At 49.1% G+C, this 24,434-nt stretch overlaps 1 protein-coding gene across 2 annotated transcripts in view; it reads left to right on the forward strand.

Moving 5' to 3' along the window:
- The window catches only part of B3GLCT (beta 3-glucosyltransferase), a 1,170,551-nt gene that overhangs the window by 222,591 nt on the left and 923,526 nt on the right, over positions 1-24,434 (forward strand). For both annotated transcript variants that reach the window (XM_063951761.1, XM_063951762.1), the window contains exon 2: positions 4,726-4,781. In XM_063951761.1, coding sequence (XP_063807831.1) covers positions 4,726-4,781 — 56 coding nt within the window. The remainder of the gene's footprint in view (positions 1-4,725; positions 4,782-24,434) is intronic.

Genomic DNA, 24,434 nt, shown 5'->3' on the forward strand with positions numbered 1-24,434 from the left:
CGGTGGCGCGCTACGCGCGCCACACTATTTTATTCTCCCTCTATGGGGGTCGTGGACCCCCACGAGGGAAAATAAGTGTCGGTATGCCGGCGGTCGGGCTCCCGGCGCCGGTATACTGAGCGCCGGGAGCCCGACCGCCGGTATACAGAAGACCACCCTAGATAGGGACAGTATATTACTGACTATAGAGCATTTAAAAGATGCATTTCTATATATGCGTGATGCACAGAGGGATATTTGCCGACTGGCATCAAGAGTAAGTGCGCTGTCCATTTCTGCCAGAAGAGGGTTATGGACAAGACAGTGGTCAGGTGATGCTGATTCCAAAAGGCATATGGAAGTATCGCCTTATAAAAGGGAGGAGTTATTTGGGGTAGGTCTAACAGACCTGGTGGCCACGGCAACGGCTGGGAAGTCCACATTTTTACCCCAGGTAGCCTCTCAACATAAGTCCTTTCGGCCCCATAAGAGCAAGCGGGCAGAAGGCTCCTCGTTTCTGCCCCGTGGCAGAGGGAGAGGAAAAAGGCTGCAGCAAACAGCCAGTTCCCAGGAACAGAAGCCCTCTCCCGTTTCTGCCAAGTCCTCAGCATGACGCTGGGGCTTTACAAGCGGACTCAGGCACGGTGGGGGCCCGTCTCAAAAATTTCAGCGTGCAGTGGGCTCACTCACAGGTGGACCCCTGGATCCTTCAGGTGGTATCTCAGGGGTACAAATTGGAATTCGAGACGTCTCCCCTTCGCCGTTTCCTAAAGTCTGCTTTACCGACGTCTCCCTCCGACAGGGAGGCGGTATTGGAAGCCATTCACAAGCTGTATTCCCAGCTGGTGATAATCAAGGTACCCCTCCTACAACAGGGAAAGGGGTATTATTCCACGCTGTTTGTGGTACCGAAGCCGGACGGCTCGGTGAGACCTATTTAAAATCTAGAATCCTTGAACACTTACATACACAGGTTCAAATTCAAGATGGAGTCACTCAGAGCAGTGATTGCAGACCTGGAAGAAGGGGATTACATGGTGTCTCTGGACATCAAGGATGCTTACCTACATGTCCCAATTTGCCCTTCACACCAAGGGTACCTCAGGTTTGTGGTGCAGAACTGTCACTATCAGTTTCAGACGCTGCCGTTTGGGTTGTCCACGGCACCCCGGGTCTTTACCAAAGTAATGGCCGAAATGATGATACTCCTTCGAAGGAAGGGAGTTTTAGTTATCCCTTACTTGGACGATCTCCTGATAAGGGCAAGATCCAGGGAACAGTTGGTAGTCGGGGTAGCACTATCTCAAGTAGTGTTGCGGCAGCACGGTTGGATTCTCATTATTCCAAAATCGCAGCTGATCCCGACGACACGTCTTCTATTCCTAGGGATGATCCTGGACACAGTCCAGAAAAAGGGGTTTCTCCCGGAGGAGAAAGCCAGGGAGTTATCCGAACTAGTCAGAAACCTCCTAAAACCAGGCCAAGTGTCAATGCATCAGTGCACAAGGGTCCTGAAAAAAATGGTGGCTTCCTACGAAGCAATTCCATTCGGCAGATTCCACGCAAGAACTTTCCAGTGGGACCTGCTGGACAAATGGTCCGGATCGCATCTTCAGATGCATCAGCGGATAACCCTGTCACCAAAGACAAGGGTGTCTCTCCTGTGGTGGTTGCAGAGTGCTCATCTTCTAGAGGGCCGCAGATTCGGCATTCAGGACTGGGTCCTGGTGACCACGGATGCCAGCCTGCGAGGCTGGGGAGCAATCACACAGGGAAGAAATTTCCAGGGCTTGTGGTCAAGCCTGGAGACATCACTTCACATAAATGGAGCTAAGGGCCATTTACAATGCCCTAAGCCATGGGTCTTCATCCTGTGGCCCTCCAGCTGCTGTGAAACTACACATCCCAGCATGCCCTGCCACAGTTTTGCTATTAAGGTATGCTAAAACTGAGGCAGGGCATGCTGGGATGTGTAGTTCCACAGCAGCTGGAGGGTCGCAGGTTGAAGACCCATGCCCTAAGCCAAGCAAGACCTCTGCTTCAAGGTCAGCCGGTGCTGATCCAGTCGGACAACATCACGGCAGTCGCCCACGTAAACAGACAGGGCGGCACAAGAAGCAGGAGGGCAATGGCAGAAGCTGCAAGGATTTTTCGCTGGGCGGAAAATCATGTGATAGCATTGTCAGCAGTGTTCATTCCGGGAGTGGACAACTGGGAAGCAGACTTCCTCAGCAGGCACGACCTCCACCCGGGAGAGTGGGGACTTCACCCAGAAGTCTTCCACATGATTGTAAACCGTTGGGAAAAACCAAAGGTGGACATGATGGCGTCCCGCCTAAACAAAAAATTGGACAGGTATTGCGCAAGGTCAAGGGACCCTCAGGCAATAGCTGTGGACGCTCTGGTAACACCGTGGGTGTACCAGTCAGTGTATGTGTTCCCTCCTCTTCCTCTCATACCAAAAGTACTGAGAATTATAAGACGGAGGGGAGTAAGAACTATACTCGTGGCTCCGGATTGGCCAAGAAGGACTTGGTACCCGGAATTTCAAGAGATGCTCACGGAGGACCCGTGGCCTCTACCTCTAAGAAGGGACCGGCTCCAGCAAGGACCCTGTCTATTCCAAGACTTACCGCGGCTGCGTTTGACGGCAGGGCGGTTGAACGCCGGATCCTGAAGGAAAAAGGCATTCCGGATGAAGTCATCCCTACCCTGATCAAAGCCAGGAAGGATGTAACCGCAAAGCATTATCACCGCATTTGGCGAAAATATGTTGCGCGGTGCGAGGCCAGTAAGGCCCCAATGGAGGAATTTCAACTAGGTCGATTCCTGCATTTCCTGCAAACAGGAGTGTCTATGGGCCTAAAATTGGGGTCCATTAAGGTTCAAATTTCGGCCCTGTCAATTTTCTTCCAGAAAGAACTAGCTTCAGTTCCTGAAGTTCAGACGTTTGTAAAAGGGGTACTGCATATACAGCCTCCTTTTGTGCCTCCAGTGGCACCTTGGGATCTCAATGTAGTTTTGGGGTTCCTAAAGTCACATTGGTTTGAACCACTTGAATCTGTGGAGTTAAAATATCTCACAGGGAAAGTGGTCATGCTGTTGGCCCTGGCCTCGGCCAGGCGCGTGTCAGAATTGGCGGCTTTATCCTGTAAAAGCCCTTATCTGATCTTCCATTCAGACAGGGCGGAATTGAGGACTCGTCCTCATTTTCTCCCTAAGGTGGTTTCAGCATTTCATCTGAACCAACCTATTGTGGTACCTGCGGCTACTAGGGACTTGGAGGACTCCAAGTTGTTGGACGTAGTCAGGGCCCTGAAAATATATGTTTCCAGGACGGCTTTAGTCAGAAAATCTGACTCGCTGTTTATCCTGTAGGCACCCAACAAGCTGGGTGCTCCTGCTTCTAAGCAGACTATTGCTCGTTGGATTTGTAATACAATTCAGCTTGCACATTCTGTGGCAGGCCTGCCACAGCCAAAATCTGTAAAAGCCCATTCCACAAGGAAGGTGGGCTCATCTTGGGCGGCTGCCCGAGGGGTCTCGGCTTTACAACTTTGCCGAGCAGCTACTTGGTCAGGGGCAAACACGTTTGCTAAATTCTACAAATTTGATACCCTGGCTGAGGAGGACCTGGAGTTCTCTCATTCGGTGCTGCAGAGTCATCCGCACTCTCCCGCCCGTTTGGGAGCTTTGGTATAATCCCCATGGTCCTTACGGAGTTCCCAGCATCCACTAGGACGTCAGAGAAAATAAGAATTTACTTACCGATAATTCTATTTCTCGTAGTCCGTAGTGGATGTGGGCGCCCATCCCAAGTGCGGATTGTCTGCAATACTTGTACATAGTTATTGTTAACTAAATCGGGTTATTGTTGCTGTGAGCCATCTTTCCAGAGGCTCCTCTGTTATCATGCTGTTAACTGGGTTCAGATCACAGGTTGTACGGTGTGATTGGTGTGGCTGGTATGAGTCTTACCCGGGATTCAAAATCCTTCCTTATTGTGTACGCTCGTCCGGGCACAGTATCCTAACTGAGGCTTGGAGGAGGGTCATAGGGGGAGGAGCCAGTGCACACCAGGTAGTCCTAAAGCTTTACTTTTGTGCCCAGTCTCCTGCGGAGCCGCTATTCCCCATGGTCCTTACGGAGTTCCCAGCATGGTCCTTACGGAGTTCCCAGCATCCACTACGGACTACGAGAAATAGAATTATCGGTAAGTAAATTCTTATTTTCTGTCTGTGATCTGGGAGATCCGTATATTGGGGGCTACAGTTAGAAGGAGCGAGTGCACTGTGCTGCAGACCACATCACCACAATGTGATGCCGCCAGTCACACTGTCATGTCTCTGCCCACCTCACTGGAGAAGCAAGTGCGATGTGAGAGGCTTGTCTACAAGTATTCCATGCAGCACTTTGGTAGATCAGACCCTTGTTCCATGGCCCTTACCACTGTGTCATGCTTAGTGCTAAGCCTTAAATGTGGACTGCTGTTATGAGGTTTTGGTTTTGTGCATTGTATGGTTTTTTTATTTTATTTGCTGGCAATAGCTACACAATTACTTGATGAATATTCCCCATCTAACAAGCTCATTGTAAGAATTGCCCAATGGCCTTTTTCCAAGTTTCTACAAGTTCTTAATTACTATCTAAGAACGGTATAATAAATAATTTGTGTGTGCTCAGCAATTGTTTGATCTTGATTTGTATTTTCTATGTTATTTAGTTATTTTTTTTGTCTCCCTGTAGATCTTATTGGGCTCACGACTGCGCACAGCCACAAAGAGAAGACGCACCAATCCACGGTACGGTAATTTTAATGAGTGAATAATGTGTGATTCTATCTTCACATCAAATAACGGTCTTATTTCAAACAGATAATATGGAAATCTAATTACAGGTCTGAATTTCACAAGACTGGTTCTCCCTCTGGTCTGTGCTTCCTCATTTGGTCTTTTCTCAATAAAATGTATTGCTTTTTCCTTTTTCTGTAATAACTGGTCTTCGGAATGCTGATGTGCGGTCTGTTGAAAGTTTTTTTTTTTTGCTGAATAGAACTTTTTATTTTAAGATCCTATAAGTAGTGATGAATTCCCTCTGGTCATATAGCAGCAAAAATCAAATTGACATTTCCTCTACCAGACAAATAACCAGGGAGGAATAATGTGTTACTATTGACATTGCAGCAAGTCGCTCTATTACAAGACACCCTCCAGCACTTTACTTATGGATTTCATGGAGTACAACAATCTCTGACAAGTGAGGCAGCTGTAATGCATCGTTGCAGTATATTACTGTTAGTAGTCGCTCATCAGGGCCGTGTTCCAGAAGAGAGACTACATGACCTAAGACTGCAGACTTTAGAAGCTGGTTGGAGGATAATGATACATATTTTTTAATTATTTTTTAACCAGGTGATAGTCATGTGACCTTTTTTATTTTTTAGATTTTCAATAAAGTAAAAATAATTGTTTTCAACAAAGTCCACAATAAAGACAATGGGGGTCATTCCGAGTTGTTCGCTAGCTGCATTCGTTCGCTGTGCAGCGATGAGGCAAAAAAAAGGCACAAAAAAAGGCACTTCTGCGCACGCGCGAAGTAATATTACAACGAAAGATGTAGTTTTACACTAGGTCTAGCAAAGCTTTTCAGTCGCACTGCTGGCCGCAGAGTGATTGACAGGAAAGGGGCGTTTCTGGGTGTCAACTGACCGTTTTCAGGGAGTGATCGAGAAAACGCAGGTGTGCATGGAAAAACGCAGGCGTGGCTGGCCGAACGCAGGGCGTGTTAGTGACGTCAAATCAGGAACTAAACAGTCTGAAGTGATCGCAAGCGCTGAGTAGGTCTGGAGCTACTCTGAAACTGCTCAAAATTATTTTGCAGCTGCTCTGCGATCCTTTCGTTCGAACTTCTGCTAAGCTAACATACACTCCCAGAGGGCGGCGACTTAGCGTTTGCGCGGCTGCTAAAAACTGCTAGCGAGCGAACAACTCGGAATGACCACCAATGTGTGCAAAGAGAGGATTCTTTTTCACACAATATTACGTATCAGCAAGGAAGAGTGTAGTCATTTTTTACATAATGCGACCTGTCTCTCAACCGGCTGACGTTTCCACCCTCAAGGGCCTTCCTGTCAATTGGTATGTCAATGCTAGTGATGCAGTAGGAGGCTCATACTCATAGGTCAGTGAATGTTTAGATATCTGATCGGCTTAGTTCTCCCCTGTAATAGAATCATGTAATTTTGTGTCCTTGCATTCTAGTTGGTTCATCTATATAATCTGCTATGGTGTCTCCAACCTCTATCGTGCAGTGGGAGTCCCCATGCTAGTGCCTCTTAGTGGGGAAAAATTGTGTAAAATGACAGCAGGATTAAAGAGGCGAGATGATGTAAGAAATGGATCTGTCGAAAAAAGAGACAGGTGAAGTAAGTGTAGATAGGGGAGAGGCCTGTCTACTTGACAAATGACTGGTTCAATATGCTAGTAATAGATAAAGGAGGGAGGCTGCAACTTACCTACTAGGCCCTACACACTGGCCGATTTTCTGAAAGATATGAACGATCTCGTTCATAAATGAACGAGAACTCGTTCATATCTTTCAGTGTGGAGACTCCAGCGATGAACGATGCGCGGCCCCGCGCTCGTTCATCGCTGGTCTCCCGTCGGCTGTGCATGCAGGCCAATATGGACGATCTCGTCCATATTTGCCTGCACTTCAATGCAGCCGCGTGACGGGGGGAGTGAAGAAACTTCACTCCCCCCGTCACTGCCCCCCCGCCGCCGGGTCGCTCGTCGGCCGTTTCGGCCGTCGGGCACCTCGGCGGCGCATCGTCAAATGTGTAGGGCCCCTAACCCTTTTACTGATCCATCACTGTGGAAAGAGAAAACGGTTAAGACAACCCCCACTGGTATAGACAGTGGAGCCAAAGCAGGTCTCCTGGATGCGAGTTTATAAATGGACAGCAGTCATGTGGCTAGGGTTACCAAAATTCTATCATTCTTGCCTTTTTAATAACATGGAAACCAAGCCATATTTTTATTGCCAAGGTTGGTAGAATATAGGCCTAGTGCCTTCCTTTGTAATCCACATTTGTATCTTATCACACATATAAGGAACCCATGTATGCCGGTTTCCCAGATCAGTCTCTGCTATTGCAAACTGAGACACCAGTTACACCTGAATTAACAAGAATCATTAACATAGCTTCACATTGTATCACACCCCAAAAAAGAGAGTTCTGAACAAGTTTCTTTTCACATGGATGCCACACGTTTTTGTTACATAATTCGTAGAGCACCACTCAAACACTTTACCTAAAATGTTGTTTAGAAACCTCATATTGGTTGTTGCCATAGTACTAATTTACATATTTTTTTAAAAAACATTTTAATGTAAATCTGTTTATTGTAACCCATGTTTGTCATGTCGATAAAGTGCAGTGTACAAGGCTACAGGGCTAATTTCAAACCGTTACACAAGCATTTCTCATTGCCCCACAAGACAGAAAGGGAGGGATGCAGACATGAGTCAACGTGTGGAGATTCCATAGATCAAATAAAACAATAAAATAAACAAAAACAGTATATAATCTTGTGGCTGGTGTACACAGTACTCCACAATGAATCTAGCCAGAATTATCACGGTAGTAAAAGCAATTGATAAAATCCAGATTTATATTTCAAACCACTTGACTGTCATGGTCCGATCACATGAGACCGCACCACCCCACTGTTTGATTAGGAGATCCATTCTGCAGATGTGCGTAATATATTATTTTCATATTTGTAAAAAATCTTTTATAACTATATTAAATAAAAAAAAACAAAAAAAAACCCCTATATGAACAGTTTTGAAGGGAAAAATGAAGTGTTTTTTTTTTAATGCCATAATAGAAATGAAGGAACCACAACCCTTCCAGTCTCACGACCATGGCATAATAGTCATCCCTCAAACCCAGCAACTGGTCCAGGAAAGCATTATTTCTCTAACGTCCTAAGTGGATGCTGGGGACTCCGTAAGGACCATGGGGAATAGCGGCTCCGCAGGAGACTGGGCACATCTAAAGAAAGCTTTAGGACTATCTGGTGTGCACTGGCTCCTCCCCCTATGACCCTCCTCCAAGCCTCAGTTAGATCTCTGTGCCCGAACGAGAAGGGTGCACACTAGGGGCTCTCCTGAGCTTCTTAGTGAAAGTTTTAGTTTAGGTTTTTTTTTTCAGTGAGACCTGCTGGCAACAGGCTCACTGCATCGAGGGACTAAGGGGAGAAGAAGCGAACTCACCTGCGTGCAGAGTGGATTGGGCTTCTTAGGCTACTGGACATTAGCTCCAGAGGGACGATCACAGGCCCAGCCATGGATGGGTCCCAGAGCCGCGCCGCCGGCCCCCTTACAGAGCCAGAAGACAGAAGAGGTCCGGAAAATCGTGGCAGAAGACATCCTGTCTTCACCAAGGTAGCGCACAGCACTGCAGCTGTGCGCCATTGCTCCTCAGCACACTTCAGTCACTGATGGTGCATGGCGCTAGGGGGGGGCGACCTGAGCAGCAATAAAAACACCTTGGCTGGCGAAAATACATCACATATAGCCCCCAGGGCTATATGGATGAATTTTAACCCCTGCCAGAATCCATAAAAAAGCAGGAGAAAAGTCAGCGAAAAAGGGGCGGAGCCTATCTCCTCAGCACACTGGCGCCATTTTCCCTCACAGCTCCGTTGGAGGGAAGCTCCCCTGGCTCTCCCCTGCAGTCACTACACTACAGAAAGGGTTAAAAAAGAGAGGGGGGCACTAATTAGGCGCAGTATTAACAATACAGCAGCTATAAGGGGAAAAACACTTATATAAGGTTATCCCTGTATATATATATAGCGCTTTGGTGTGTGCTGGCAAACTCTCCCTCTGTCTCCCCAAAGGGCTAGTGGGGTCCTGTCCTCTATCAGAGCATTCCCTGTGTGTGTGCTGTATGTCGGTACGTTTGTGTCGACATGTATGAGGAGAAAAATGATGTGGAGACGGAGCAGATTGCCTGTAATAGTGATGTCACCCCCTAGGGGGTCGACACCTGAGTGGATGAACTGTTGGAAGGAATTACGTGACAGTGTCAGCTCTGTATAAAAGACAGTGGTTGACATGAGACAGCCGGCTACTCAGCTTGTGCCTGTCCAGACGTCTCATAGTCCGTCAGGGGCTCTAAAGCGCCCGTTACCTCAGATGGCAGATATAGACGCCGACACGGATACTGACTCCAGTGTCGACGGTGAAGAGACAAATGTGACTTCCAGTAGGGCCACACGTTACATGATTGAGGCAATGAAAAATGTTTTACACATTTCTGATAATACGAGTACCACCAAAAAGGGGTATTATGTTCGGTGAGGAAAAACTACCTGTAGTTTTCCTGAATCTGAGAAATTAAATGAGGTGTGTGATGATGCGTGGTTTTCCCCCGATAACAACTGATAATTTCTAAAATGTTATTGGCATTATATCCTTTCCCGCCAGAGGTTAGGGTGCGTTGGGAAACACCCCCTAGGGTGGATAAAGCGCTCACACGCTTGTAAGGGCTCTACCCTCTCCTGAGATGGCCGCCCTTAAGGATCCTGCTGATAGAAAGCAGGAGGGTATCCTAAAATGTATTTACACACATACTGGTGTTATACTGCGACCAGCAATCGCCTCAGCCTGGATGTGCAGTGCTGGGTTGGCGTGGTCGGATTCCCTGACTGAAAATATTGATACCCTAGATAGGGACAGTATATTTTGCCTATAGAGCATTTAAAAGATGCATTTCTATATATGCGTGATGCACAGCGGAATATTTGCCGACTGGCATCAAGTCTAAGTGCGTTGTCCATTTCTACCAGTAGAGGGTTATGGACACGTCAGTGGTCAGGTGATGCGTATTCCAAACGGCATTTGGAAGTATTGCCTTAATAAGGGGAGGAGTTATTTGGGGTCGGTCTTTCAGACCTGGTGGCCACGGCAACAGCTGGGAAATCCACGTTTGTACCCCAGGTCGCCTCTCAACATGAGAAGACGCCGTATTATCAGGCGCAGTCTTTTCGTGGACAAGCGGGCAAAATGTTCCTCATTTCTGCCCCGTGACAGAGGGAGAGGAAAAAGGCTGCAGAAATCAGCCAGTTCCCAGGAACAGAAACCCTCTCCCGCCTCTGCCAAGCCCTCAGTATGACGCTGGGGCTTTACAAGCAGAATCAGGCACGGTGGGGGGCCCGTCTCAATGAATTACAGTGCGCAGTGGGCTCACTCGCAAGTAGACCCCTGGATCCTTCAGGTGATATCTCAGGGGTACAAATTAGAATTCGAGACGTCTCCCCCTCGCCGTTTTCCTAAAGTCGGCTTTACCGATGTCTCCTTCTGACAGGGAGACAGTTTTGGAAGCCATTCACAAGCTGTATTCCCAGCAGGTGATAATCAAGGTACCCCTCCTGCAACAGGGAACGGGGTATTATTCCACACTGTTGTGGTACCGAAGCCGGACGGCTCGGTGAGACCGATTCTAAATCTAAAATCTTTGAACACTTACATACAGAGGTTCAAATTCAAGATTGAGTCACTCAGAGCAGTGATTGCGAACCTGGAAGAAGGGGACTACATGATGTCTCGGGACATCAAGGATGCTTACCTTCATGTCAAAATTTACCCTTCTCACCAAGGGTACCTCAGGTTTATGGTACAGAACTGTCACTATCAGTTCAGACGCTGCCGTATGGATGGTCCACGGCACCCCGGGTCTTTACCAAGGTAATGGCCGAAATGATGATATTCCTTCGAAGGAAGGGAATTTTAGTTATCCCTTACTTGGACGATTCCCTGATAAGGGTAAGATCCAGGGAACAGTTGGAGGTCGGTGTGGCACTATCTCAGGTAGTGTTGCGGCAGCACGATTGGATTCTCAATATTCCAAAATCGCAGCTGGTTCCGACGACTTGTCTTCTGTTCCCAGGGATGATCCTGGACACAGTCCAGAAAAAGGTGTTTCTCCCGGAGGGGAAAGCCAGGGAGTTATCCGAGCTAGTCAGGAACCTCCTAAAACCGAGCCAAGTCTCAGTGCATCAATGCACAAGGGTTCTGGGTAAAATGGTGGCTTCCTACGAAGCAATCCCATTCGGCAGATTCCACGCAAGAACTTTCCAGTGGGACCTGCTGGACAAATGGTCCGGGTTGCATCTTCAGATGCATCAGCGGATAACCCTGTCACCAAGGACAAGGGTGTCCCTCCTGTGGTGGTTGCAGAGTGCTCATCTTCTAGAGGGCCGCAGATTCGGCATTCAGGACTGGGTCCTGGTGACCACGGATGCCAGCCTGCGAGGCTGGGGAGCAGTCACACAGGGAAGGAATATCCAGGGCTTATGGTCAAGCCTGGAGACATCACTTCACATAAATATCCTGAAGCTAAGGGCCATTTACAATGCTCTAAGCTTAGCAAGACCTCTGCTTCAAGGTCAGCCGGTGTTGATCCAGTCGGACAATATCACGGCAGTCACCCACGTAAACAGACAGGGTGGCACAAGAAGCAGGAGGGCAATGGCAGAAGCTGCAAGGATTCTTCGCTGGGCGGAAAATCATGTGATAGCACTGTCAGCAGTATTCATTCCGGGAGTGGACAACTGGGAAGCAGACTTCCTCAGCACGACCTCCACCCGGGAGAGTGGGGACTTCACCCAGAAGTCTTCCACATGATTATAAACCGTTGGGAAAAACTCGACAGGTATTGCGCCAGGTCAAGGGACCCTCAGGCAATAGCTGTAGACGCTCTGGTAACACTGTGGGTGTACCAGTCAGTGTATGTGTTCCCTCCTCTGCCTCTCATACCCAAGGTACTGAGATTGATAAGATGGAGAGGAGTAAGCACTATATTCGTGGCTCCGGATTGGCCAAGAAGGACTTGGTAACCGGAACTTCAAGAGATGCTCACGGAGGATCCGTGGCCTCTACCTCTAAGAAGGGACCTGCTCCAACAAGGACCCTGTCTGTTCCAAGACTTACCGCGGCTGCGTTTGACGGCATGGCGGTTGAACGCCGGATCCTGAAGGAAAAAAGGCATTCCGGATGAAGTCATCCCTATCCTGATCAAAGCCAGGAAGGATGTAACCGCAAAACATTATCACCGCATTTGGCGAAAATATGTTGCGTGGTGCGAGGCCAGTAAGGCCCGACGGAGGAAATTCAACTGGGTCGATTCCTACATTTCCTGCAAACAGGAGTGTCTATGGGCCTGAAATTGGGGTCCATTAAGGTTCAAATTTCGGCCCTGTCAATTTTCTTCCAAAAAGAACTAGCTTCAGTCCCTGAAGTTCAGACGTTTGTAAAAGGGGTACTGCATATACAGCCTCCTTTTGTGCCTCCAGTGGCACTTTGGGATCTCAATGTAGTTTTTTGGGTTCCAAAAGTCACATTGGTTTGAACCACTTAAATCTGTGGAGTTAAAATATCTCACATGGAAAGTGGTCATGCTGTTGGCCCTGGCCTGGGCCAGGCGCGTGTCAGAATTGGCGGCTTTATCCTGTAAAAGCCCTTATCTGATTTTCCATTCGGACAGGGCGGAATTGAGGACTCGTCCTCAGTTTCTCCCTAAGGTGGTTTCAGCGTTTCACCTGAACCAACCTATTGTGGTGCCTGCGGCTACTAGGGACTTGGAGGACTCCAAGTTGCTAGACGTTGTCAGGGCCCTGAAAATATATGTTTCCAGGACGGCTGGAGTCAGAAAATCTGACTCGCTGTTTATCCTGTATGCACCCAACAAGCTGGGTGCTCCTGCTTCTAAGCAGACTATTGCTCGTTGGATTTGTAGTACAATTCAGCTTGCACATTCTGTGGCAGGCCTGCCACAGCCAAAAATCTGTAAATGCCCACTCCACAAGGAAGGTGGGCTCATCTTGGGCGGCTGCCCGAGGGGTCTCGGCTTTACAACTTTGCCGAGCAGCTACTTGGTCAGGAGCAAATACGTTTGTAAAATTCTACAAAATTGATACCCTGGCTGAGGAGGACCTGGAGTTCTCTCAATTGGTGCTGCAGAGTCATCCGCACTCTCCCGCCCGTTTGGGAGCTTTGGTATAATCCCCATGGTCCTTACGGAGTCCCCAGCATCCACTTAGGACGTTAGAGAAAATAAGAATTTACTTACCGATAATTCTATTTCTCGTAGTCCGTAGTGGATGCTGGGCGCCCATCCCAAGTGCGGATTGTCTGCAATACTGGTACATAGTTATTGTTACCAAAAAAATCGGGTTATTGCTGTAGTGAGCCATCTTTTCTAGAGGCTCCTCTGTTATCATGCTGTTAACTGGGTTCAGATCACAAGTTGTACGGTGTGATTGGTGTGGCTGGTATGAGTCTTACCCGGGATTCAAAATCCTTCCTTATTGTGTACGCTCGTCCGGGCACAGTATCCTAACTGAGGCTTGGAGGAGGGTCATAGGGGGAGGAGCCAATGCACACCAGATAGTCCTAAAGCTTTCTTTAGATGTGCCCAGTCTCCTGCGGAGCCGCTATTCCCCACGGTCCTTACGGAGTCCCCAGCATCCACTACGGACTACGAGAAATAGAATTATCGGTAAGTAAATTCTTATTATTTCCCCCTCCCTTTAACACTTTCTTTTGACCATCCATTACCATTACACAACTAGTCACTATAGATTCAGCTTCATATTTCAGTATTGTATTTCATTACAATTCTCTTCCTCATTTGGTTTTCAGTTACGTGCTTTGTCTCCTAGTGGACAATGAGGCTCTACCACAGCATTTCCTTGGCTTTTCTGCTGCGGGGTACACTGGGCTCCACAAGGAAAGACATAGGAGTGTAGAGTAGGATCTTGATCCGAGGCACCAACAGGCTCAAAAGCTTTGACTGTTCCCAAGATGCATAGCGCCGCCTCCTCTATAACCCCGCCTCCCTGCACAGGAGCTCAGTTTTGTAGTTGGTTCCGCATATAGCAGGCACATAACAGAGGGGCTGCGCTGGGCAGCCCTAAGAAGAGCTTTTTTTTAGAAGAAAAGTGAAGACTTCAAGGGCTGCAGCAGTGTGTAGATGTCTGGACACATTCACTGCTGCAGCTCCATCTCTCCCCAGCAGCGCTGTACACTCCCGCGCCCTGGTTGCCGGGTACCTAGAGCAGGAGGCTCCGGGATCGCGTGGCCGCGCTTCAGGAGGTGGTGAGTGGGTCCCGCTCGCGGGACCCGTGCTGTATCGCGATCCGGCGCGGCCGGTGGGAGGCGGGCCACGCGCATTGGCGGTGGACACTGGCAGTACAGGCGATCTCACTAGATCACCAGGGCATGGGTGTAGGTCAGGTTTTCTCTTAAAAACTTTTTGTGTGTAGCCCGCAGTACCAGGTGGTTTTGCCAGCAGAGGGGATAAGGCTTAGACCTGGAGCCCCTCCCCCATCCCCAGGGCGCCATTTCCAGCAAATGTTCCCGCCCTGGAGCTGCATATCTGTCTCTCCCTCACTCCCTGTCAGTGTTTGGGCGTCATTTCTCTCAGCTTCACTGTTCCTGGGACTGCTTGGGCAAATCCTCCTTTGTGAAGCCGCCTGGTTGTCAGCGCTGTGACTTTACATGACACTTAAGTATTCTACATGTCAATTAGACAGTATTAGTTAAGAAAGAGTCCATTTAGTCAGGGTTCTCTGGTACAAGTACCCTGTGATATACATCCATTTCTTACTGTGCAGTGTTATATCTATTGATTACTGAGTTACATATATATAAGCTGGTCCAGTGCAGTATTATTGTTGGTAATAGCCTCTGCATTGTATAACTGTGACTATATGTGTGTGCATTAGCTTGTTGGGTGATTTACATTTCGTGTTTCTCACTCCACTTGCTTTCCCTATATTCAATAACCTGAGGGGGCTTGGTGCGTCAGGTTTTATAATTATATAGGATATTCACAAGATATACTCTAATACGTATTTTTCTCTGTGATTTAGTCACCATATCTCTCCTGTATATCTGCTTGTGCTGACTACACTGCGCAGGGGTTTGGGCAAGAGGTAATGTGCTGCTGACAATTATACTGTGTTACCTGATATTGCAAGTTATATCATGTCTGCTTCTGAAGGTAACGGTTCTGGGGCTGAACACACTGCCGGTGTTGCTGAAGCCACAGATCCCTATGAGGAGATTATAGCAGCTGCGGGCTCTGGTTCAGGGGGACTGTGGCAATGGGGGTCCATAATGACCCACCGTAGGCTACTTTCTCCAGGCTTCTAATTACGCTAGTTACTAAACTAACACCCTCTATGGGACCTCCTATGCCGGTTCAACCGTATGTGGTACCCGCAGCTAACCCGCCGTGGGCTGATAACTTGTCTGCTCAATTGAAGAAGTTGAACCAGTCCTTGACTACTAAAAAGTCTGACCCTCGCTCGCCTACCAAGGGGTCCTCTAAGTGAGCTCTTACCTCCTCACAATCCACTGCTGTCACTGACACCTCGTCTGATGAAGATGGCGCTTACACTGACCCCACAGATTCTGACACAGATACTGCTGATGGGGAGGGTAGTTCACATGTGGATGTTCCTGATCTTTTGGAGGCTATTAAGTTGATTCTACAGATTACGGATTATCCCGAGGTGGTTAAACAAGTTTTACCTCACTCTGACAACCTAGTGGATATACGTCAGGAACCCTGGGGAAACCCGGGGAAGAAGTTTGTGCCTCCAAAAGAAGATGATGGCTCGCTATCCCCTCGCGCCAGAGCTGTCTAAAAATTGGGAAACGCCTCCTCCAGTAGACTCACATGTGGCTAGGATGGTGGTTTCCTCAGCTCTACCTGTCACTACCGTCACGTCTCTAAAGGAGCCTACGGATAAACGTGTGGAGGGTTGTCTGAAAGCGATTTACACCCTCACGGGTGCTGCACAAAGGCCCACTATTGCAGCAACATGGCCTGCTATTGAAGCATGGGCCCCTAGAGTTGGAAACTGAAATCTCTTCTGACCATGCTAGACAATGCTTGTCATATATTGTCACAGCTTCTCACTATATTAAAGAGGCGGCTTCTGATGCCGGTATTCTAGCAGCGAAGGCCTCTACTACATCAGTCCTGGCTCGCCGGATATTGTGGCTGAGATCCTGGTCTGTGGATCTGGACTATAGAAAAACTCTGGAGGTACTCCCTTTCAAGGGAAATATTATGTTTGGGTAGGACTCAAATAAGATAGTGGCTGACTTGGCTACTGCCAAAACTGCCTGTCTGCCAAGTACCGCTCCTTCTGTGTCGAAGGCTAAAGGTATTTCCTTTCGCTCTTCAGGTAAAGCAAAAGGTCAGGCGTACAACAAGCAGGCCCGCAATGGTTGAAGACCACTTGTATCTCGCAGAAAGAGTTTTAACAAAGGTAAGTTCTTACCATAAAACTCGTTTTTGTTACTACCCAAATCTTACTCTATCAGTTCTCACCAATAGGGTAGAATTTTTTGGGGGTTGGGGACCCCATTTTTTCCCCTATTACATACTTAACTTTCTTTTTAAAATATGTATGTTACTGTCGTATTGTACTGCAGAGATGATTGCAATGGATATTAAGGGGTATATGTAATTCCGGGCGAATTGCGGCAATTTTTCGCCCGTTTTTTAATTCGACACAATTCGACCGTCGAATTCCGGCCGGCGGGTGCCGGAATTCGACATATTCAATAAAAAAAGGATTCGACAGTCCCGCTGTCGAAAAACGGGCCAATTGACGGATTTTGATTTGTTTTTTAAAAATGTCAAAAAAACGGTAAAAACCCGAAAAAAAATTGCGTGGGGTCCCCCCTCCTAAGCATAACCAGCCTCGGGCTCTTTGAGCCGGTCCTGATTGCCAAAATACGGTGAAAAAAATGACAGGGGATCCCCCGTATTTTAACAACCAGCACCGGGCTCTGCCCCTCCTCCTGGTGCCAAAAATACGGGGGACAAAAAGATTAGGGGTCCCCCGTATTTTTTGTACCAGCACCGGGCTCCACTAGCTGGACAGATAATGCCACAGCCGGGGGACACTTTTATACCGCTCCCTGCGGCCGTGGCATTAATTACCCAACTAGTCACCCCTGGCCGGGGTACCCTGGAGGAGTGGGAACCCCTTCAATCAAGGGGTCCCCCCCCCCAGCCACCCAAGGGTCAGGAGTGAAGCCCGAGGCTTCCCCCCCCCCCCCCCCCCTCATCCAAGTGCTGCGGATGGGGGGGCTGATAGCATGTGTAAAAATGAAAGAATATTGTTTTTTGCAGCAGAACTACAAGTCCCAGCAAGCCTCCCCGCAAGCTGGTACTTGGAGAACCACAAGTACCAGCATGCGGGGGGGAAACGGGCCCGCTGGTACCTGTAGTTCTTCTGCAAAAAAAATACCCAAATAATAACAGGACACGCACACCGTGAAAATACAACTTTATTTCACACATGCCGACACATACATACTTACCTATGTTGACACGCCGACTGCCACGTCTCCAATGTCGACGAATCCGGGGTACCTGAAAATAAACTTAATACTCACCTAAATCCAGTGTCCAGTGATATTTGTAATCCACGTACTTAGCAAAACAAAAAAATGCATTTACCCGATCCACACGGACTGAAAGGGGTCCCATGTTTACACATGGGACCCCTTTCTCCGAATTCAGAGACCCCCCGTGACTCCTGTCACAGAAGGTCCCTTCAGCCAATCAGGGAGCGCCACGTCGTGGCACTCTCCTGATTGGCTGTATGCCCGTCGGAGCTGTCAGACGCGCATTGCACAGCCCCCTCCATTATCTTCAATGGTGGGAACTTTGCGGTCAGCGGTGAGGTCACCCGCGGTCAGCGGCTGACCGCGGGTAACCCCACCGCTTACCGCAAAGTTCCCACCATTGAAACTAATGGAGGTGCTGTGCGATGCGCTGTCTGCCAGCTCAGACGCGCATAGGGAATCAGGAGAGTGCCAGGACGTGGCGCTACCTGATTGCCTGAAGGGACCTTCTGTGACAGGAGTCACAGGGAGTCTCAGCATTCGGGGAAAGGGGTCCCATGTGTAAACATGGGACCCCTTTCAGTCCGTGTGGAACGGGTAAATGCGTTTTTTTATTTTGCCAAGTACGTGGATTACAAATATCACTGGACACTGGATTTAGGTGAGTATAATTTTATTTTCAGGTACACCCCGTGGATTCTACTTGGACAAGTGGACCGAACGTCGTGTCAACATAGGTAAGTATGTGTGTGTGTCGACATGTATGTAATAAAGTTGTACTTTCAAGGTGTGCGTGTCCTGTTTTTATTTGGGTATTTTTTTTTGCAATAGAACTACAGGTACCAGCGGCCCGTTTCCCCCCCGCATGCTGGTACTTGTGGTTCTCCAAGTACCAGCTTGCAGGGGAGGCTTGCTGGGACTTGTAGTTCTGCTGCAAAAAACAATATTCTTTCATTTCACAAAAGGCTATCAGCCCATGGATGGGGGGGGGACAGCCTCGGGCTTCACCCCTGGCCCTTGGGTGGCTGGAGGGGGGGACCCCTTGATTGAAGGGGTCCCCACTTCTCCAGGGTACCCCGGCCAGGGGTGACTAGTTGGGGTTTTAATGGCACGGCCGCAGGGACCGATTTCAAAGTGTCCCCCGGCTGTGGCATTATCTCCCCAGCTAGTAGAGCCCGGTGCTGGTTCCAAAAATACGGGGGACCCCTACGCTTTTTGTCCCCCGTATTTTTGGCACCAGGACCGGACGCAGAGCCCGGTGCTGGTTCTAAAAATACGGGGGATCCCCTCTCATCCCCCCCCCCCCCCCCCCGTATTTTTACAACCAGGACCGGCTCAAAGAGCCCGAGGCTGGTTATGCTTAGGAGGGGGGACCCCACGCAATGTTTTTTTCTGATTTTTTTTAACCCATTCCATAAAAAAAAAAAAAAATAAATATATATTTTAAAAAATATATAAAAAATACTTGTGCCTCCTAAATAGACAAACCAAGTACCTAATCCCTTCTAATATACATAGATATGCTATTACCAATAAAAAACACACAAAAAAAAACATGTTTTTAAATTTTTTATTAGATTCCGCCAGCAAAGTGAGGCGGATTGAAAATAACGAATTTACTGTCTAAAAGCACTGTTGTCGAATTTACAATCTTCAATTGAATATACTTTTGTCGAAATGCCGCATTTGTACCATTGCAGAAATGTCGAATTTGTCAAATGTCGAATTTCAAAAAGTCGAATTTGGAAAGTCCGTTTTTTTGACGAAAAGTACTGAATTGCATTGTCGATTTTTTTTTTTTTGGGCGAAAATGGCCCGTTTTTCGACATTTTCGGCAATTGCATATACCCCTAAGTTTTTCTGCAGCAGGGTACATTGGTTACTACAAGGAAACATCGGGGTGTAGAGTGGATCTGGATCCAAAGGCACCAACAGGTAAAGCTTTAGCTATCCCAGAAAGCATAGGGGCCTCCTCTATAACCCGCCTCCAGGCACTGTGAGCTCCGTTTTAAGTTGGTGCCTGCAGCAGCAGGTCACTGAATAGGGGGGCTGTGCTGAAGCAGCCCTGAAAGCTTTTCCTACTGAAAGAATTTGACTTTGCTAACTGAGCTGGCAGCACTGTAAGTCAGTGTGACATACAGTGCTGCAGCTCCATCATCTCCCAAGCTGCGCCGCACACTCCCGGTGGCCTTGTTCCTCGGTAGCTGCGGCAGAGGCTTCCCGACTTAAGCACAGTCACAGACTGCTTTCTTGGATCTCGTGGCTGCTACGGGGAGGAAGTAAGTGGGTCTCCTAGGCGGGACCCGCCATTAAACCGCGATCCATCCGCGGTCAGGGGGACGGACTGTTTCGCTGGCGTGGACACTGTCACTGGGCAGGGACTCCAGTAGAGCACCAGGGCATCTGGAGTGAAGGTCAGGTTAGCAGCAGTTTAATGAGGCTCCATAGTACCTGGGGTGGAAGACGAGCATACGGGAGGTGGCGCTTGACCTGTAGCCCCTCCCCCGGCCTAGGGCACCATCTACTGCAGATTTCCTACCCTGGAGCTGCCTCACTCGCCCTCACTCCCTCACACAGAGACTGGGCGCCATCTTAACAGCATTGCAGCAGCAGGTCTCCGGGATTTCGGAGCAATGTCTCCCATGTAAATCTGCCTGTGTACAGCGCTGTGTCTTTACATTCACTTGAGTCCAGTGCAGCATTATTGTGATATCATTTCTGCATTGATTGTGACTGTGTGCCTGTATCTGCTCTGTGGTTTCACTTTCAGTGTTTCACAGATATAATAACTGTCACTATATTCTGTACCCTGGGCTAGGTGCGTTTGGATCAAACAATTTAATTGTGCACAGAGTTTATCTATATACCTACAGTATATAAGTATATTACTACTCTGTTCCAGTCACATTATATCCTGTCTTATTCCACAGGTTATTGTATTTGTCTGGCTATATAATCATACTGTGTAAGTCCAATTGTTTACATTATACATTAAGGGCAGCAAATCTGCGGAAGCTCCTGCAACATGCAGAGCATGCTCCGCGGATTTATCAGAGGGGGAATTATTGCATGAGAGTCTCTGTATTGCTTGTTATGCACCTCCCAGTAAGTCCGCAACCCCTGCACTTAGTCAGGAGCCACCATGGCAGTGGCGTGCGGTGAGGTAAGTGGCTGGGGAGGCACAAGCAGCCAACCCCCCCTTCCCCCCCCATAGAGTGGGGTAAAAAAAAAAAAGTGTAGGCCCCCCCCCCCCCCCCCCCCACATTCGTGAAACCAGCACCGGGCAGAACCAGCCAGGGGGGTCTAATGCCATAGCAGGGGAGACACTCGGTATGGGGTCCCCCTGCCATAACATTAATCTGTCCCCCCCAAACCAGTCAGCCCAGGGCTGGAATTCCTCGGAAGTGGGGACCCCAAAAAATGAAAATGGGGTCCCCCCTCCCGAGCAATAACCAGCACTGGGCTGATAGCCCAGTGCTATGCCCCGCACCCCTGGTGGCGGTGGGTGCGGGGTTCATTGTTAATATTGTTCTTGACAGGTGGCCTACAGGTCCCAGCAAGCCTGCCCCAGCATGCTGGCACTTGGAGAACCACAAGTGCCAGCATGCCCGGACATAAATGGCCCGCTGGCACCTGTGGTCCACCTGTAAAGAACAGTAATATTGTTCTTTACAGGTGGCCAACAGGTCCCATCAAGCCTGCCCCAGCATGCTGGCACATGGAGAACCACAAGTGCCAGCATGCCCGGACATAAATGGCCTGCTGGCACCTGTTCTCCACCTGTAAAGAAAATATTAAAATAAAAACACCAGTCTCTTTAAAAAAAAATAGTTTATTTGACAGGGTCTTCACCTGGGGGTAGCGGCCTTTAAGCTCTTTTGCATGGCCGCCGCCTCCCCAGGGCTTCCGGCGTCTTCACCTGGGGGGCGCCACCTCCCCAGGGCTTCCAGCGTCTTCCTCCGGCGTCTTCACCTGGGAGGTGGCGGCCATTAAGCTCTTTTGCATGGCCGCCGCCTTCCCCAGGACTTCCAGCGTCTTCACCTGGTGGGCGACGGCTGCTAAGCTCTTTTGCATAGCCGCCGCCCATCCAGGACTTACGGCGTATTCAGCCTTCAGGAGCTCTTCTCCGCTCCTCCTCCGCCGTCGGACTGACAGCCGCTTCCTCGCGCTGACTTATATAAGTCAGCCAGAGGGGGCGGAGCGATGACGCGGCGAGCCGTGATTGGCTCGCGGCGGCCATCTTCAATTTAAAAAATGACGCTGAGGCGCCATTTTTGAAATGGGTTACCGCTCCGCTGCCAAATTTTGCATCGCCGCCGCCCGCACCTCCACCGTCACCCGCCCTCCGCCGCCTACACCGCCGCCCGCACCTCCGCCGACACCCGCACCTCCGCTGCGCCCACAACAGTGATTGACAGCAGATCCAGTGACGGATCCGCTGGCCAATCACTGTGGCCTGACTGACAGGGGACGTGCTTACATAGGTTGAAAGCACGTCCCTGTGTGAAAGCGGCACCACTAATGGTGCCGCTTTCCTATGCTATTTCAATGGGCTTTTAATGCCCATTGCTAGGCTCTGCCCGCTCCCGCCCCCCGCTCCCCATAGCTTTCCCTATCTGACCGGGAGGCACCACGATCGGTGCCTCCCAACCCCATTTAGACAGGGATAATGATTACATTAATATAAAGGAGATACTTATGACACAGAATATGTGTCATAAGTATCTTCTTTATATTATTTTCTCTGACGTCCTAGTGGATGCTGGGAACTCCGTAAGGACCATGGGGAATAGCGGCTCCGCAGGAGACTGGGCACAAAAGTAAAAGCTTTAGGACTACCTGGTGTGCACTGGCTCCTCCCCCTATGACCCTCCTCCAAGCCTCAGTTAGATTTTTGTGCCCGGCCGAGAAGGGTGCACACTAGGGGCTCTCCTGAGCTTCTTAGTGAAAGTATAGTTTTAGGTTTTTTATTTTCAGTGAGACCTGCTGGCAACAGGCTCACTGCATCGAGGGACTAAGGGGAGAAGAAGCGAACTCACCTGCGTGCAGAGTGGATTGGGCTTCTTAGGCTACTGGACACCATTAGCTCCAGAGGGACCGATCACAGGCCCAGCCTCGGAGCTCGGTCCCGGAGCCGCGCCGCCGGCCCCCTTACAGAGCCAGAAGCAAGAAAAGGTCCGGAAAAATCGGCGGCAGAAGACATCAGTCTTCAACAAGGTAGCGCACAGCACTGCAGCTGTGCGCCATTGTTACTCAGGCACACTTCACACTCCAGTCACTGAGGGTGCAGGGCGCTAAGGGGGGGGCGCCCTGAGCAGCAATGTAAAACACCTTGGCTGGCATAAATACACCACATATAACCCCCAGGGCTATATGAGTGTATTTTAACCCCTGCCAGAATTACCAAAAAAGCGTGAGAAAGGCTCCGCCCCCTTCTCGGCGGCCTTTTCTCCTCAGCACACGGGCGCCTTTTTCCATCACAGCTCCGCTGGAAGGACGTCTCCCTGACTCTCCCCTGCAGTCCTGTACTACAGAAAAGGGTAAAAAAGAGAGGGGGGGCACTAATTGGCGCAGTTTTATATTAACAGCAGCTATAAAGGAAAAGCACACTTGATAGTGGTATTCCTGTATATATATAGCGCTCTGGTGTGTGCTGGCATACTCTCCCTCTGTCTCCCCAAAGGGCTAGTGGGGTCCTGTCCTCTATCAGAGCATTCCCTGTGTGTGTGCGGTGTGTCGGTACGATTGTGTCGACATGTTTGAGGAGGAAAATGAGATGGAAGCGGAGCAATTGCCTATTATACAGTTGTCACCCCCTAGGGAGTCGACACCTGAGTGGATGAGCTTGTGGAAGGAATTGCGTGACAGTGTCAGCTCCTTACGACAGACAGTTGACGACATGAGACAGCCGGCTAATCAGCTTGTGCCTGTCCAGGGGTCTCAAACGCCATCAGGGGCTTTAAAACGCCCGTTACCTCAAATGGCAGACACAGACACGGATACTGACTCCAGTGTCGATGATGAGGAGACAAACGTGACTTCCACTAGGGCCACACGTTACATGATTGAAGCAATGAAAAATGTATTGCATATATCTGATAATACAAGTACCACTAAGAAGGGTATTATGTTTGGTGAGAAAAAACTGCCTGTAGTTTTTCCTGTATCCGAGGAATTAAATGAAGTGTGTGATGAGGCGTGGGTTTCCCCCGATAAAAAACTGATAATTCCTAAAAGGTTATTGGCATCGTACCCTTTCCCGCCAGAGGATAGGGCACGTTGGGAAACACCCCCTAGGGTGGATAAAGCGCTCACACGCTTGTCTAAACAGGTAGCACTACCCTCTCCTGATACGGCCGCCCTAAAGGAACCTGCCGATAGAAAGCTGGAGAATATCCTAAAATGTATATACTCTCACACGGGTGTTATACTGCGACCAGCAATAGCCTCAGCCTGGATGTGCAGTGCGGGCCTGGCGTGGTCGGATTCCCTGACTGAAAATATTGATACCCTTGATAGGGACAGTATATTATTGACTATAGAGCATTTAAAGGATGCATTTCTATATATGCGTGATGCACAGAGGGATATTTGCCGACTGGCATCAAGAGTTAGCGCGCTGTCCATTTCTGCAAGAAGAGGTTTATGGACGCGGCAGTGGTCAGGTGATGCGGATTCTAAAAGGCACATGGAAGTATTGCCTTATAAGGGGGAGGAGTTATTTGGGGTAGGTCTATCAGACCTGGTAGCCACGGCAACTGCTGGAAAATCCACATTTTTACCCCAGGTAGCTTCTCAACCTAAGAAGACGCCATATTATCAGGCGCAGTCCTTTCGGCCCCATAAGGGCAAGCGGGCAAAAGGCGCCTCATTTCTGCCCCGTGGCAGAGGGAGAGGAAAAAGGCTGCAACAAACAGCCAGTTCCCAGGAAAGGGAGGCAGTATTGGAAGCCATTCACAAGCTGTATTCCCAGCAGGTGATAATCAAGGTACCCCTCCTACAACAGGGAA

Source organism: Pseudophryne corroboree, chromosome 2 (assembly GCF_028390025.1).
Source record: "Pseudophryne corroboree isolate aPseCor3 chromosome 2, aPseCor3.hap2, whole genome shotgun sequence".
Lineage (NCBI taxonomy): Eukaryota > Metazoa > Chordata > Amphibia > Anura > Myobatrachidae > Pseudophryne > Pseudophryne corroboree.